Raw genomic sequence first — 17,093 nt, forward strand, 5'->3', positions numbered from 1 at the left:
GGCCAGAGCTGGAGCCAGGAGGTCAGTGCCCAGCGGCACTCTGGCAGCAAGAAGGTGCTCCTCCCGGTGTCAGCATCAACCTGCCGTGACCTTAGGGCCTTCAAGACACTGGGCAGGATGACAGCAGGGCTTGATCTGACTGGCTTTCCAGGTCTGGGCACAGTTTTTATGGAGAAGTGAAAGAACGTGTAGAAACTTAAACGGCTCTAGATACCCACACTCATATGTGTATTGAGAGATAGCATGATTGTATTTGTATGGATGTGTGCCTGAGGGCTATTCTTGGTAAGGGGTAAAGCTAACTTTAGTTTAATTGTTGAGCTGGTACTGGCTTGTGGGCTTGGTGGAGGTGACTGACTGAAACTTCCTTGGTGTTGTGCTTTTTGAACTGGGAGACTGAGGTTCAAATGGAAAAGCAGAGAACTGAGTTAGAGGGGTCCAGGGTTCTGAGTTAGAAACACTGATTCCCCATTAGGAAGGCTGGCATTTGCTGCTGTCTTCTCCCTGGGCATTTCCTGGCTGTTCTCCTGGAGTGCAAGTACATGAGTAAGGCTTGGGAGTGGTGGGGAGGGGAGCAGTTAGGATGCCTGAGGTCTGAAGTGGGCTGGAGCTGTCTGGCTGTGATGCCTAGCACGGGCCTCGGAGGCTGTCCAGGGCAACCCACTCAGCAAACCTACAGGAAAACTGTGCCTCAGTTATCAGTAGATTCAGCCCTACCCCAAGTCTCATTGTCCCTTGCCCTGCACATCCTGAGAGCCTCCCATTGAGAAGCCTCACCTGGCAGGTACCATCAGCCAAGGGCACCTCAGCAGTGTACCAGACCGTCTCAAGGCTTCCTCTACTGGGGATACCAATGCATCAAGATCTGAAGAGGTAGGAGCTGTCCCAGTGGATGGGCTGCCAGGAGGGCAAGCCCCAGCTCAGGTTCAGGATTCTGGAGGCAGGAGATAGGCTGTGGTACCCGTCTCTTGTACTGGTGCCTCTGCTCTGTAACATGCTTGCATGCTTACCTTTCTGACCTATCCCTACAGCTTTAGAGACCCCTTTGGTTCACACTGACTTCCCCAACTCTGCCTCACTCCACATGCCCTGTGGGGACACGAATGTCTCTGCTGTGCCTCTTACACAATAAAGACTGTGTGCCCTCCCCTCTGTGCTGTGGTGTGTGTGTGCCTCTGTGGTGTGGTTTCTATATCTCACTGCAAGCCCAGAGCTTTAGAAGCCTTCTCTCGTGGGCCCTGTGGTTCTGAGGAATTCCCCTGCCAGCTTTGAGGAGGAGGTCGAGCAATGAGATCTCTCATCAGGACCGAGTTTCACCAGTCATAGGTCTTCTGGCTGTCCTGCCTGTACCAATCCAGCCTCTAGGGTATGGAAGAGCATGCTGAGGCTATGCTTGGGGCAGGGAGTGTAGTGGGCAGGACTGATACTAATTTAGTGTGATCTTGGTCACTGCTTGGCTGTGTCCGCTGAAAGCCCCTGACCCTCTCCTGGGCTTGACTTTCCAATAGAGTCTCAGGTTCCATGCCACGTCTTCAAAACTTTGTCCTCTGATCTTGACATTGGGGTAGCTGATAGTGACATCCCTTAGCGCCCCTCTGATCTTTCATGGTTCAGCTCTCATCGTCTCCTGTATTCACCCATCTTTGGATAGGGACAATTGAGGCCCAGTGGAGGAGGACTCCATCCTGGGGCATGGCAGGGGTAGACTGGGAGTCGAACTCTCAGCCCTTAGACCTTTGATCTCACAACTTTGACCTCCTGTGATGGGTTAGGGAAAGATGCTCTCCCACTACTTCTGAGGACCCAGGCCTATTAGGATGGCTCTCTACAGAGAAAGAAGTAGTAGTGAGGTTCCTCATTAGAACTGGGCTTCCAGAAGGCTCTATGGGTTGGCTTGCAAATGCCCCTAGCTTCAAGGGGGTCTCCCTCAGCTTTTGTTACCTTGCCCCTTTTAACCTTCAGAGACACCTCCCTGTGCTGCCTCCCCGAGGCTCAGGAGCTCTGTGTTCTCACGTGCCCCTCCCTAAATGCCTCCATCCATTTCTTCCAGCCAGCCTTGAAGCTGCTGGTCTCTGAGAGAGGCAGAGTTGAGGAGAAGAAGAGTCCAGCTCCCAGGCCCTGTGAACTGCAGTGGTCTGGGCCTGTCCCCAGAAGGCATACAGTGGATATGATCCATTTGCCATGGAAACCACTGGGAATCACAGAGTGAGAAATCCTGCTGTCCTGGATCCTCTGCCAGCCAGAAAGCCAGAGTCTCTGTAGCTGTGAGGCTTTGTTCCGCCAGCTCCTACCCTGCTGTATGGCCCCAGGCAACCTTTCTTGGACCATTCTCTTACCTGGTAGTCAGGGGTGCTCCCCTTACAGGTTACCAGGAAGGTCAAATGAAGAATGTCTGTAGAGCTAACACCCTGGAAGTCACTTGATCTTCAGTGGCCTCATACTGTCCCAGCGACTGCTGCAAACTGTATATCATCTTGAGAGAAGGGTTGGAAGGTCTCCTCACTGAATGGGAACTTAAGGTTCAGAGAGGTGAAGGGCATTGCCTGAGACTGCATAGCAGGCCAATGCTTATGGCGGCAGGTGTTGTGAAAGGCTGAGTTCTCCCCACTATAGTCAGGCTCAGATGTCCCAGCTGAAGGCAATCAAACTATGCCTAGAGAAGGCAGGACCAGTGTTCTACTGCCCCACGAGCAGGAGTCACTGTGGCCAGAGAAGTGTAGCCCACCCTGTGCTCTGGACGAATTGTTCCGGGGGCACAGGGATGGTACCTCACTTCCTGGCCTCTCCATTCACTGTATCTGAATCTGAAATCGGAAGCTAAGACTTGAGGAATCCCACAGTAGGGGCTGTTAAATTCAGGACTCCAAAAGGCCTGGTCCTCACCTCACCCAACTCAGGCAACACAGAATCCCCCGGCAACCCCCACCCTGCTGTTTCATCAGGGTTGCTCAGCAATGCCCTGAGCTAGCCCTGGAGATAAAGGCAGGGATCTGAAAAGCTCCTGCCTGTCCCCTGTTCATCACACTTGCTTTCACGTTGCTCACACTACACACAGGTCCTGGGCAATGCCAGGTGAGTGTACACAGGGTTGGTGCTGTCCAAGGGGGATTGCAGCCAGGCACTTGAGTCTGAGAGCTTTCCAGGAAACTCAGCACTAAAGGGCGTGTGGTTCCCATCCAAGGCCTGTGAGGAGCTCTACAGCCCATAGTCTTTCAGCTTGAGATGCCAACACGTACAACTGTCTGTCTGTCTGTCTGTCTGTTTCTCTCTCTCTCTCTCTCTCTCTCACACACACACAGACACACACACAGACACACAGACACACAGACACACACAGAGAGAGAGAGAGAGAGAGAGAGAGAGAGAGAGAGAGAGAGAGAGAGAGAGAGAGAGAGAGAGAGACCGAGACCTCCTGGCCTCTGCAGGAGCCAGGCATGATGTAGTACACAGACATGCATACAGGCAACATACCCTGTGTGTTTATATATTATAACTTTTAACTTACCATTAACTTTTAATATAATATGTATGTATACATATACACACATATATTTTCTATAATATTAATATGCAACCAAAATATTTTAACGTGGTCCAAAATGTTTGGAACCCAAACCTTCAGACTTCAGGACTTTTTTGGTCTTTATATATACCTTACTCATTGAGCAGTCCTTGTCTGAAAACCCCAAATCCACAGCTCCAGACTCAGAAATCTTCTGAACATCTGTCAGTGCTTAAAACCTTTCATGTTAGGGGTGCCTTCCTTGGGTGACTTAATACACAGTAAGTGCTCTGGTTTCAAGGATGCACAGGGCTGGCAGTCTGCTTCTGTGGCATCCAAACAGAACTCCATAAAAGCCATGCCCCTGTCTCCCTTTCTCCTGTTCATTTTCCCTGCAATTTATTTATTGAAGAAACTGGGTCATTCGTTGTGTGGATTGTGTTAGTTGTACCCTCAGGGGTGTGCGAGTGACATGCTCTCTGGCTGTTGCATTCTGTAACCTGCGGCTGTCCCAGAGGCTTGATAAGATTCAGAGTTTTTGAGTTTGTTTTGTTTTTTACCTTCAGAAGTTACATCTTGCCCTCTTCGTCCCTGCCCCCACCCCCACCCCATGCAGGATTTCTGCTCACCCTTCCCCCACCTCCTAAGTGCTGGGATTACAGGCATGAGATATAACACCGATTTGGTGCCGGGGAGCCAACCCAGGCGTCCTACACCTTAGGCAAGCATTCCACCAATTCCTCCTATTCTTTAAGAGTTCTTTGAAACAGGGTCTAGCCCAGGCAAGCCTGAAATTTGGTCTCAAATTCTCCAACCTCTGCCCCACAACCCAGTAGTAGGATTTTATACCCACAACCATGAATCCATCTGTGGTTTCAAAATAAAAGTCACCCGATCTCACCCTTCCTTCCTCATTTATCTCCTGGGACTTTTTTCCAGGCAGAGACCTCCCTTCCCTTGCTGCTTGATTGTCTTCTGGTATGGTATACAGAAAAAGCAGGGTCTGTGTTTCATCCTTAAATTTTCCATCTCAAGAAGTAAGTCGATCCACTACTTTCCTCCGGTAGTGACTGTTCTGTGTCACTGTGACATCGTGGACTTAAACATGTTCACTGTGTTCATCGAACTGCCATTCCCTCCCTAAAGCTCAGGTGGGTTCTGTTTGCAGCAGCGTCCTCAATCTTAGCTTAGCTAAGGCCTCCTGGCTGGCGGCAGGGCCCGATGTGGATAGGTGTGTGGACTCTGTCCTCCCATCTGCATGGCCCAGCAGGCAGCAGAGGGGCTGAGGGGGAGAAGCTACAGTGGAGCCCACATCACACTAATTCTAATGGCTTTGATGCAGGAAGGGAAATTGAGGCCTCCAGAGATCCTGATTCTGGATCTCCAGCCCTGGAGCCTCATTAGCTTCTTGGGCCACAGTGGGCTCAGTGCCAAAACCCTGAGTTTGACTAATGATCCTCCCAGGTCCCAGCATACCTCCCCATGCCCTTGGAGGGCTCCTCCCCCTCCTCCTCCTCCTCCTCCTGTCCCTTACAGTCCAGAGCACCCAGTGCAGAGTCTCTGGGGAGGAGGCAGCAAGGCAGTGGGCCAGACCCTTGGTGTGGCTCTCTGCCATTGGGTATGGTCCTGTATCCTTGGGCAGCTTCTCTGAACTTCAGTTTTCCCATCTGCACAGTAGAATGACCCCACTTTGTATAGGCCCCATTTTTTACCCAGTGCTCTATCTTCAAGGCAAACTGAGGAGTCAGGGCAAGGGGTCAGAGCAGAGGCCAACCTGGGAGCTTTTATTTCAAAAGGCCACAGGGTTGGCTGAAGACAGAGGTAAGGAGAGGAGGGGAAGCAGCCAGTGATACTGGACTGTGCCTGGCTACTGACCTGGGCCCAGGTTGCTAAGCCTGTTTTGGAACTCTGCTTGTGGGGCCTCTGCCAATAACTTTCTCCCAGGGCATCATTCTGCCTAGCTGTGAGGTGGGGGCACCACAGGAAACCGATGGTTTGTGCCTGGCACCTTACAGAGCTCCTTACAGAGGAGTAGTGGTAGTGCCTCCCCGGAGTTGGCATCTTCATTTTTTAGCTTCCAGTGTCTCACCAGAGAGACACTGGTCTCCTTTGCGTATGTCCCTGTTGATAGTATGAACATATAAACAACACATCCCTAAAGAGTGTGGGGGCGGAGGCTCTGGCCAGCAGAGCCTCTCCGTTACAGCTGCAGCTGTGTGCCAACCCTGCCTGCGTGCCTGCACACTGCTGTCTGATCAACAGTGGCTTTCTTCTAGAAGAAAGTGCCTGGACACTGCTGTCTGATCAACAGTGGCTTTCTTCTAGAGGGAACCTCCTGTGCTCCAGGTGGGGCTCAGCAGTGCTTGGCTCATAACCAACAGAGTTAGTTGGTCACTCTGGCGAGGGGAGCTGAGGTGTTCCCCCTTCCCTGCCTGCTTCCTGGAGTTCAGATGACCTTCATTTGTCCTCATGTGGACACCTGTGCCGACCCCTAGAACATCTGCTCAGAGCTGAGGTTAGCTCCAGGATGCTCCCTGTTCTCTCCCAAGGTGCTCTCTGTTCTTTCCCCTCCATACCATGTGTGCTCCCCTTGTGCCTCCTCTCCCACCAGACTCAGCTTTCTTGAAGGCATGCATTATGTCTGGGTCATATTGGTCCTCAATGTCTCACATGGCCCTAGGCCCACACAGTGATTCATGTGCTGCAAAACAACTCATCTGTAAACGCACAGGCCCTGGTTTGAATCCTAGCCTCAAACCCAGATCTACCTGCCTCCAAAGCACATGTTTTTGTCGTTGTTTTCCTAACTCTGTGGGCTCTGGATGAGTGACGTGTCCTCTCAGAGCCCTAACCATCTGTTATACTGAGGTGGGTAATAGCAATCTCTCCATGGAGCTACTGTGAAAGTTACAGTGAGCGAGTTTGTGTCAGGCCCAGGCCCCAGCATTTTTGAATTCTAGATACTACAGTCCTAATGCATGTCTGTGAGCTTATTCATCCAGTCAACATATGTGTGACACACATGCACCTGTGCCAGTGGATGGGAGGCAGATAAATAGCCTGCAGAGAGCTGACCCTGAAGAGGTAGTGGCAGACCTTGGGTGAAGTGCCACATAGGCACTTGATATGTTAACCCAGCGAAAGTACAGATTTTAGAGAAGTGCTTGGCCCAGAGGCTGAGGGAGAGAGGTCTTTGTCTGGTCTAGAGTTAGGGAGGGCTTCATGAACGAAGTGGCCACTGATGGAAAAATGTGAGAAATGAGGGCAGGGAGCAGGACTGGGAACCATGAGTGGGTGGAGAAGTGAGGCTGGGTAGGGAGGCACATCGGGGGAGTGGCGCCATTTTGTGGGTTTGTCATTGTGTGAGGACCAGGGTAACTGTGGGTGTCAGTACTGTTACAGTGTCTTGGAACCACAGATGGTGAGGGGTGGTGCTGAAGGCAGGAGCTGGGAAGAGCTTGTTAGGTGGAGAGGAAGACAGAAGAATCTCCCATGGCTGCTGGATTCCACCCAGGGCTGCCCTGGATGGCTGGGGTAGATGGGACAGGTGTGAGGGAGGCTTGCAGGGAGGGGAGCCTGTGGGATCTTACAACACTGGCTAGAAAGGACCTGACAGCATCTCTGACTATGACAGATGTGGAACCCAAGTCCCAAGACCATAGTGCTCACAAGTCCCACAGAGTTCATGCAGTGATAGGATGAACTCTAGTATTCTCGTTGTTTCTTTGGCCACATGTGCCTCCCCTTTCCTCAGGAGCCAGATGCCTCTCAATGTCTCCATTCTCTCCACCTAGGTCATCCCAGACTGGAAGGAGCAGGAGTGGAACCCTGAGAAGCCTGACAGCTATGCCGGCATCTTCCATTTCAACTTCTGGCGCTTTGGGGAGTGGGTGGACGTGATCGTCGATGACCGGCTGCCCACCGTCAACAACCAGCTCATTTACTGCCACTCAAACTCCAAAAATGAGTTCTGGTGTGCCCTGGTGGAGAAGGCCTATGCCAAGTAGGTGTGGCTCTGGCCAGGCGGGGTGGCCAGGTGGGTTGACCAGGGGGAGCTGTCTGAGTAGGATGACCAGGCTGAGTTGCTGGGCCAGTGTGGGCCGCTGATGGGTCCCATGGGCCTTTAGAAAAGGCACCTGTCACAGAGAGGTGAGGGGCTGGTGCCTAGCACTCAGCATAGTCAAAGCCTAGGCCCAAGAACCTTTCCAACTAGCTCTGTTATTGGTGAGGTGAAGACCTGAGAGAAGGCAGGCACCCTGCCACAGTTGGACAGTCTGACACTCGTACATGGCAGTGGATCTCACCCTCAAACACATGCTGCCAAACTCCCTTGGGAGCCTTTCCTGGGGTGTGGCCCCTGAGATCTGATCTGGATGGTGGACTGTGGACCAGATGCTTGTCTTCCTCTTGTAGGACCTGGCACAGAATGAACACCAGCAAAGGTGCACTGAGGAGTGGGACATTTGGGGGCAGGAATGCCAGCTGGTTCCAAGCAGCTTGGAAGGAGCCTCTCCCTGGGTCCTCCTCTCCCTGGGTCCTTCTCTCCCTGGGTCCTCTTCCCAGGTCTTTGGAGGCTGTGTATAGAAGGATTTGAGGTGGCTGAGGGTCTGAGAGGAATCACAGGAGTTTGAGTTCAAGAGCCTTCATGGAAGAGAGGAAAAGCATTGGAAAGACATATCCAGGAAAAGAGACTTGTGGATTTAACCCTGAGAAAGCAGAGCTGGTCTCCTGGTGGCCAATGATTTCTATACCACTAGTGGGGCCGCAGTGGAGAGCCTTCTGATGGGTAGGCAAGTGCTGTATCACAAAGCTCTTGATTCTGTCTTTAAATAAAGTTTTATTGGTATACACACACACACACACAGAGTACTTCTCTCTAAGCCCCCAGTTCATTGTTCAGTAACTGCTGCCCACAATGCTGTCACCATTGCCCACATCCAAAATCTTTGCACACCGGCTCCAGCAGAAATTCTGCCCCATTAAGCAATACCTCCCTTCCCCCTCACTGTAGCCTGGTGAACGCCTGTTCTTCTTGCCTGTGAATCTACCTGTTCTGGGTCCCTCATATGCAGAGGCTCCTAAAATTGTTTGTTCCTCTGTGTCTGGCTTCTTTTACTCAGTGTGGTCCTGACAAGGTCTGGTCACAAGGCAGCTTATTCCCACACTTCTGTTCATTGCTGAACCACTGCGGCCCCAAGTCTGACTTCACCTGTCTGCGGATGGACTCTTGGGCTGCTGTGAATAGTGCTGCTGAGATTGTGGGTGTGTGGGTGTCCACCAAGCCTCTGCTTTCACCCATTTCACTGTATCTAGCAGCGAGACTGCAGAGTCACATGACAGTTTATAGTGGCTGCACCATTTTATGCTTGCTTTTGAATTTATTGCTTATTTACTTTCAATTTTTTTCTATTTCCTTTTTCCATTTGTGTGTGTGCATGTTTGTGTGTGTGTGGTATACTTATATATATGTTTTCATGTGTGTGGGCAAACTTGTATACTTCTGTGTGGGTGTGTGTGCATGTATGTATGTGTGTGTACATGTATGCATGTATATGTGTGGGGGTGTATGTATATGTGTATGGGTGTATGTGTGTGTACATGTGTATGTATATATAAGTGTGTGCACGTGTGTATGTATATATATGTGGGTATATGTGTATGCATGTGGATGTATGTATGTGGATGTATGTGTGTGCATGTGTATATATGTATGTATGCATGTGTGTGTGTATATGTATGTGCATGTATGTACATGTGCATGTGGAGTCATGAGGTTGATGTCGGACACATCCTGGCTTGCTCTTTCACTTTACTCATTGAAGCAGGGGCTCTCAGTCAAACCCAGAGCTCACTGATACGGCTAGTCTTGCTAGCTAGCTTGCTCTCAGCATCCCATGCCTGCCAAGGCTGGAGTTACAGGTGTCTTCCCACCCGCCAACCCCTACCCACATCCACTTGCATTTACCTGGGTTCTGAGTTTGGACTCATTTTCCTCAGCAATTGCTTTAACCCCTCCAGCTCCCCCCCCCCCACTGCCCCTGTTGTAGAATGAGCATGTGCCTTTTAGAGCAAATCCAGTTGGCATAAAGAACAGTGAAGGCCACGCCCTTCCTGTTTTAGGCCATTGTTAGCATCCGTGCCTTGGGTACCTCTTTTATTCTCTCCAACCCATTCCCTGTAAGAAGGACAGCTCTTTCAGTGTCATTCTTTCTGTGAGACTGGGTCTCAGGTAGGCTTTCCCCAAACTCATTATGTAGCAGAAGCTGATCTTAAACTCACATCACAAATGCTGAGGCTCCAGGCATGTGCTGCCTGGCCAGCTTCTTTTAACGTCTTTGATGCATTTTTTGTTCAAAGGCAAAGCAGGCTCTGTGTTGTGGGCGTGTCTTTTCAGTGCATACTGATGGCACTGTGCTGTGTGTCTGCTACCCATGTTCACAGTCACGGTGTCACACCCATGTTCACAGTCACGGTGTCACACACAGTAGGTAATAAGTGATTGATAGATTTTCAGAGTTCTTTCAAAGAAACTGAACACAGATCTCCCAGTTCCACATACACTTCATCAGTTTGGGCCAGAAGCTACTTTAAGGAATTACTGCTAACCCCTCAAAACGTAACTGGGATCCAGCTGTAAAGCTTTTGCAAGCATAACAAACAAATATTTCCCCTACCTCAAAAATTCTTTTCTAGTACTTTCTAGAATTTTTTAGGGCGTAGATACAGCATTTGTTTTTAAAACCAAAATTCTGTCAAAAATAAAACCCAGAATTGTGTCAAAAGATAAATGAACTTTAAACACGTTTAAGAAGAATTAATAGATAGTTAAACAATTGGTGAAGACAGGGCTCCTAAAGCCTAGGGAATTTGAGTCCTACAGCGGTGGTGCGCAGTGGGACAGGGTGGGCCTGGGAGATGTTCTTTTGCTTTGTTTGTTTGGTTGGTTGGTTGTAGTTTTGGTTTGGTTTGGTTTTGATTTTGTGTAACCTGTCCTAGAACTCAGTCTGTAGACCAGGCTGGCTTCAAACTCAGAAATCTACCTGCCTCTGCCTCCCAAGTGCTGGGATTAAAGGCGTGCGCCACCACCATGTGACTGAGGGCCTGGAGTTGAGACCTGAGCTCTGATATTGGCTGTGCTGTGGCTTACTATGGGACTGTGGCAGTCTGCTTGACTTCTGAGCTTCAGACAGCTCCTGTATGAGTTAAAAAATTCAGACCTGCCTGGAAGCCTGAGCTGGGAATTCCCTTCCTGTTGTTCCCAGACTGGCAGGCTGTTACCAGGCCCTGGACGGAGGCAACACGGCCGATGCACTGGTGGATTTCACAGGTGGTGTTTCTGAACCCATCGACCTGACCGAGGGAGACTTGGCCACCGACGAGGCTAAGAGGAACCAGCTCTTTGAGCGCGTGCTGAAGGTGCACAGCAGAGGCGGGCTCATCAGTGCCTCCATCAAGGTAGGGCTGCAGGGAAGACCCCAAGCCCTGGATGGGAGGGAGTGGGGCTGAGCTTGGGCCCCAGCCAGCTCATCATAATGACCCTTGGCTTTCTGGGAGATGGTATAGTTGGGGAGCATAGCTCCCCTTCCTCAGAGCTGAACGGCAATGCCAATCCAGCTTCAACCCCTGCACCATACAGTGCCCCTACACCATTCACACCCCATTCAGACTCCCTTGGGCTCTTGTGTCCCTGCCTTTGAGGCATTTTGCCAAGGTAAAAAGTGTCAAAAGTAAAGGGGAAGCTGGAAGCCGACAGGAAGTCTCTAGTCCCTTTAGGTGATCTAGAGCTGGCCTTCAGGAGGGTCCTCTGCTCAATCACTGCTGGGAGAAAGGTGGGCTCGTTGAACCTGGGATGAACTAGCTGTCAGTGGAGCCTGGTCAGCTGGTTCTCTAGAAACATGAAGCCCTGAGCCCTGATTTGTGGCATCTGCTGGGTTCCGTGGTATAAACTCTGCTATCAAGGTCAATTTTCTATTGCTTGTTTTCACAAACATCTCTTAACATTTCTGAGTATTACCACCAGACATGGTGCTGCACATCTGTAATCTCAGAACTCGGGAGGCAGAGGCCGGAGGATTGCCCCAAGTTCAAAGCCAGCCTAGTCTACATAGAGAATTTTTAGGCCAGCCAAGCCTGTGTATTGAGACTTGAAAATTTCTAAACACATAGCAGTCAGCTGCAGTGGGGCAAGCTGGCACCAATATTCTCTGGGCAGGGGGAAGGGGCGCTTCTGTGTGTGTGGTCCCCTGGGGTTCTGACCCCTTAGCAAAGCAAGTGCTTTCTGTGAGACTGCAGTTCCCGTCCCTACCTGAAGGGGGTGATGTGGCTCCTTAACCAAGCTCAAAGGCCTTAGTTTAGATTCCAGTGTGACCATCTTGTCTGGGTGTCTTTGTTCCGCAGGCTGTGACAGCAGCTGACATGGAGACCCGCCTAGCATGTGGCCTGGTGAAGGGCCATGCATATGCTGTCACTGACGTGCGCAAGGTGCGCCTGGGCCACGGTCTGCTGGCCTTCTTCAAGTCGGAGAAGCTGGACATGATCCGCCTGAGGAACCCCTGGGGCGAGCGGGAGTGGACCGGGCCCTGGAGTGACACGTGAGGCCCACTAGGGTTGGGGCTGGGTACAGGCACAGAGGCAAGGACAAGAGGTGACAGTGGACTAGGCCTTTCAGGGTCTGGGAGAGATGCTCTGAGGAACAATCAGAAGACTTACTTTCTAGTGGTGTCTCTGGGGTGGGTTCATCAAGGACAGTGGCCTGGAGAAGGGTGACGTGCTTTGTTCTTGGACAATGGCTCCAAGGGGTCGTAGCACCTCACCAGCTTTATTCCCTGACTTCATAGCCCTGGCATAAAGAAAGATCACAATTTCTTGTGGGAGAGAACAGAGGCTACTTGGAGCTGGGCTGGACATGACCTCCAGTTTCTCTACCCACACTGCTCTGGGGTGGCTTGGCCCAGAGCTTTCTCGGGGAAGCGGTCCTGGCAGGCCACTCCTCTTACACGGTTCCTTCTCTGACACTCACACCCCAGGTCAGAGGAATGGCAGAAAGTGAGCAAGAGTGAGAGGGAGAAGATGGGCGTGACCGTGCAGGACGACGGTGAATTCTGGTGAGTGCCCTCTTGTCTTCAGTTTGGGCTGAGGGGACCTTCCTGGGACCTGACAGGAGCACGGGCCAGGGCGTCAGGAGCCAGGGCGTCAGGAGCCAGGGCCACAGTCATCCTCAGTTTGCTCCTCTGTAAGATGCGTTGTACAGAGAGGGGTCCTTTTACCCCATGTCCTCTCTGCACACCCGAGGGACACCAGAACTGTTCGGTCACCCAGGCCAAGTTTTAGCAAGCAGTCCTCAGAGCCAGCAGTCAGTCACCTCCGAGCATCATCCCCTTCATCCGTGCGCTGCATCTGTTGGCTTGTGTTTACCCTGCATCCACCCCCAGCGTCCATCCCCTTACCCCCATCCCTCTGTATCTATTCCCTACAGCCTCATCCATTCCTCTATCTCCATCCTGTGGGGCGCCACTCCCTATATCTGCTTCACACATCCACTTCCTGCATCCGTTTGCTGAACCTGTTCCCTAAATCTATCCCTCTGAATACATCACCCTGTATCCATCCCTCGAATCCACTTTCTCCACCCATCCTGTTGTGTATACCCCAGCACCTACTCACCCCGTTGCTTCCTTCCGTTCATTCTTCTGAATACAGCCCTTCATCTGCTTCTGTTCATTGTATAAACCCATTCATTTCCCACACCCAGCCCCTCATCCAGCCCCCTGTACCTTTTCATTCTCCTGTACCCATCCCTCATTCCTTCCCTGTACCTATTCATTCTCCTGTATCCTTCCTTTGTGTATACTCCTCTACCAGCATCCCTTGCACCCATTCATTCCCTTACATCCCTTCCCCCGAATCCACTCTGCCAGCATTCTATTTGGACTCCGGTTGGTGCCCTGCTGTCCTTCACAGCCACTTACAGGAGGGAAAGGTACAAGGTGCCCCGTGTGAGGTACATGCCATGCAGACCCACAGGCCAACCCGGGTCAGATGACAGTGATATTAACACCCTAACGGAGCCCCGTTGTGCTGAGGTGGAGGAGGCTGGCCAGGCACTCCAGTCTGCACTGCTGTGGACAGAGTCTACTTTGTGCAGTCTGACTCAGGAGTCAGTTGAGTTAAAACATAACAACATTACTCCTCCATGGGAAAAGCGGCTTTTAAAGGCATTTCTCAAGCATATTCAAACCATGTACTTCCTCTGGCACTGCCCATGCTCCTGGAGGTGTGCCTGGCAACACCCTGGTCACTGCCTCATGCTTACCAGGGAGGGAGGGTGAGGGTGTCTACTACCAGTTTATTTGGGCCTTACAGCAGCTATGGAAGATAATGGGTAGAAACAGACCAGACATAATGTACACATCAGGTCTGATAAGAAGACACTTTCCTGTCAACTTCACTTCAATTCCTGCGTCCCACATGGCGGGAGGAGAGAACCAACTCCCATGGGCTGTCCTCCGACTGCCACATGCATGCCGTGCACACCTGTGCCCCCCAACAATAAATGTTCAAAACTGCAATAAAATGTAAGAATATACACACTGGTTATTAACACCATGAGCTGTTGTCACAGCCAACACACCAGCTACACATACGTTCTTGTTTTGCTCGATGCCCCGCCATCCCCGTGAGACAGGCACCTGTTGGTAGATTCATCTCATTTTACAAATGAGGAAACTGAGGCCCAAGAGAGATTTGGGGTCCTGGTGGTATTGTGTCCAGCTTGCTCGTGTCTAGCTGCGTTTCAGAGCATGGTGGGGTGCCCCAAGCTCACTCCCTTCCTGCGCCTAGGATGACCTTTGAGGACATGTGCCGGTACTTTACCGACATCATTAAGTGCCGCCTGATTAACACGTCCTACCTGAGCATCCATAAGACATGGGAGGAGGCCCGGCTGCGCGGCGCCTGGACGAGACATGAGGACCCACAGCAGAACCGCAGTGGAGGCTGCATCAACCACAAGGACACTTTCTTCCAGAACCCACAGGTAGGCATGTGCAAGGACCCCACCCTATCTCACCATTGCCCTGCCAGGGGCTCCTGGGTGACTCAGGGATGTCCCTGGCTGTCTTTGAGCCTCACTATGACTCTCTGTGCAGCGGTAGTCTGGTGGACACTATGTGAGGTCATGAAGTCGCTGTCTTACTGTCTGCACTGCCTGTGGTCACAATGAAGAAACTGTCTCTCAGGGACTCAGAGCTGTTTTGTCTGGGTCTCAGGCACAGTGAGAGGCCGAGTGGTGGTCAGACGCCCTTGTTTTCACAGTAGCCCAGTTTGGCTATTCCCAGGAAGTGTGGCCACGCTGTGCTCCCCACTGGGAACTCTCCCCAGCACCTTCCTCCACTGCAGTTCAGCTACTTAGTCCTTAGACTCAATGTGTCCTTACTGAGCACCAACTGTATGCCAGGCTCTGAGGTGAGCCCTTTCCGTGTCAGTGAGCTCCGCAGTCTTCAGTCAGGGTGGCCACTGTGAGTTAATGGGCTCATCTCCCAGAGGAGGGACTGACTTGGAGAGCTGATGGGATGGCCTAAGTTCATGCTACCAACAAGGCTGGGGCTTTGCTCTGGAGTCTAGGCTCCTGAGATCCAGGAGGTTGACCGGGGTCTCACCGTGGTTCTCTTTTCGTGGCCACACCTTCAGTACATATTTGAAGTCAAGAAGCCAGAAGATGAAGTGTTGATCTGCATCCAGCAGCGGCCCAAGCGCTCAACTCGCCGAGAGGGCAAAGGCGAGAACCTGGCCATCGGCTTCGACATCTATAAGGTGAGCTCTGCAGGCCCACACCACATGCCGTTGGCCGGGGCTCTGTGAGGTCCTGTGTGTCTGATGGTCTCGCTGCCCCTCCCCCAGGGCTAGGCCTCTTGTATTGGAGGCCTTTCCATGCACAGGAATAGGCAACCTTGTACAGAGACAGGCAGACTGACCTCTGCTCACTCCCCTGGCTTGGAAGTTGATGTCCTCCACACGTGATACTCAGTGTGGGAAGACAGTTGGGATGACAGATCTCCCCATACGTGTCAGATCTTCAGAACTTACTGAACTCACACGGATGTGAGACACTGGTGCATGCTTGCTCTCTGGCATTCACTGGTTATGAGAAAACCATTTGCTCACTCCATTGTGCTGGCTTATTCATGTGTTAACACACTGTGACGCTTTGTGTCACGTCATGCTGTGCTTTTCCTGGAACTGTCTAGGATGTCCTGGCAGCTGGTGGTGTCATTTCATGGCTTTGGACTAGGAGTTAGGCATGTCGTGATAAGTAGGCTTCCCAAACCAGGAAGATAAGCTCTGAGACACCCACTGGATGACCCAAACTGCAGGTAGACCATACCGTAGCCATAATGAAAACAGCTACTGAGCAGTTCATCGGTGGGCTCAAACACAGTACAGATGCGCTGGCCAAACAAGGCAACCCGTGTTCCTCGTGCCGAGTGAGTTGAGTTAGTGCAGGATTTCAGCACATCTGAAGTTGAAAATGCATACATTGTTTCTGGAGTTTTCCTTTTGCTATTTTCAAAGCATGGTTGTCTGTAGACAACTGGAATCATGGAAATTGGAACTGTGGATAAGCAGGGTTGGCAGTTGGGGGTGACTGCATTTGGTACCTTTGTGACAGAACTCCAGGCTCAGGATAGTGGCACATGCCTGTAATCCCAGCTCTGAAGAGGCTGTGACAGGGGAACCAGGAGCAGCAGGACAGTCTCAATTACAAAGCGAGTTCAAGTCGGGGCTGTAGGAGACCTTGTCTCAGAAGCAAAACAAAAGAAGAGAAAGGCTCTTCGGGTAAAGGGGCTTGCTGCCGAAGCCTGATGCTGTGAGTTCGATCCCTGGAACACATGCCAAGGTGAAGGGGAGAATAAACCCCACAACGTTTTCCTCTGACCAATACCTGTGTGCTGTGGCATGTGTGCCCCCATCATACACCCATATATATAAGAGATAGGTTTTGTTTTGTTTTGTAAAAAAGAACTTGTAGGGTCATTGGGATCACCAGGGGATTTCTCACTCACTTTTAAATTATTTTTCTTGAGATAAAGTCATAGACCACCTAACTGAACAATCTAAAGTATATAACCCAGTGACATCACTAGATTAGCGTTCTTGTGAAGAGATGGTCCACTCCAGTAAGTCATTGTCATTTAATATGATAGAGCCTTCTGTGGGGGTCTCTGCAAAACACCATAGCCAGCATGATCCACGTGAGGCAAGGGGGAGCTTCAGTTCAGTATGACTCAGTAGCTGGTGTTGGTCCAAACTTCAAGAGTCTGGCACTGGGGGTTCATTTTAGGCATCTTTAAGCACAGCACGATTAGGAAAAAAAAGTTTTCAGGTGTTAAATCAATCCTGTGTGCACAATAGAGGTTAAGGCATGGCTGTGTGGGACATCTTCATAAGGATAGATTCTGTAGATTGACAGTGTGGGACATCTTCATAAGGATAGATTCTGTAGATTGACAGCGTGGGACATCTTCATGAGGATAAGTTCTGTAGACTGACAGTGTGGGACATCTTCATATGGATAGGTTCTGTAGATTGACAG

General features: G+C 51.1%; 1 protein-coding gene across 2 annotated transcripts in view; it reads left to right on the forward strand.

Annotated features, from left to right (window-relative positions):
- Positions 1-17,093, forward strand: part of Capn5 (calpain 5) — a 55,500-nt gene that overhangs the window by 32,422 nt on the left and 5,985 nt on the right. For both annotated transcript variants that reach the window (XM_028770645.1, XM_028770646.1), the window contains exons 4-9: positions 7,297-7,505; positions 10,765-10,957; positions 11,900-12,093; positions 12,529-12,606; positions 14,342-14,537; positions 15,191-15,313. In XM_028770645.1, the coding sequence (XP_028626478.1) occupies positions 7,297-7,505; positions 10,765-10,957; positions 11,900-12,093; positions 12,529-12,606; positions 14,342-14,537; positions 15,191-15,313 (993 nt within the window). The remainder of the gene's footprint in view (positions 1-7,296; positions 7,506-10,764; positions 10,958-11,899; positions 12,094-12,528; positions 12,607-14,341; positions 14,538-15,190; positions 15,314-17,093) is intronic.

This window comes from Grammomys surdaster, unplaced genomic scaffold (genome assembly GCF_004785775.1).
Source record: "Grammomys surdaster isolate TR1022 unplaced genomic scaffold, NIH_TR_1.0 203, whole genome shotgun sequence".
Taxonomy (NCBI): domain Eukaryota; kingdom Metazoa; phylum Chordata; class Mammalia; order Rodentia; family Muridae; genus Grammomys; species Grammomys surdaster.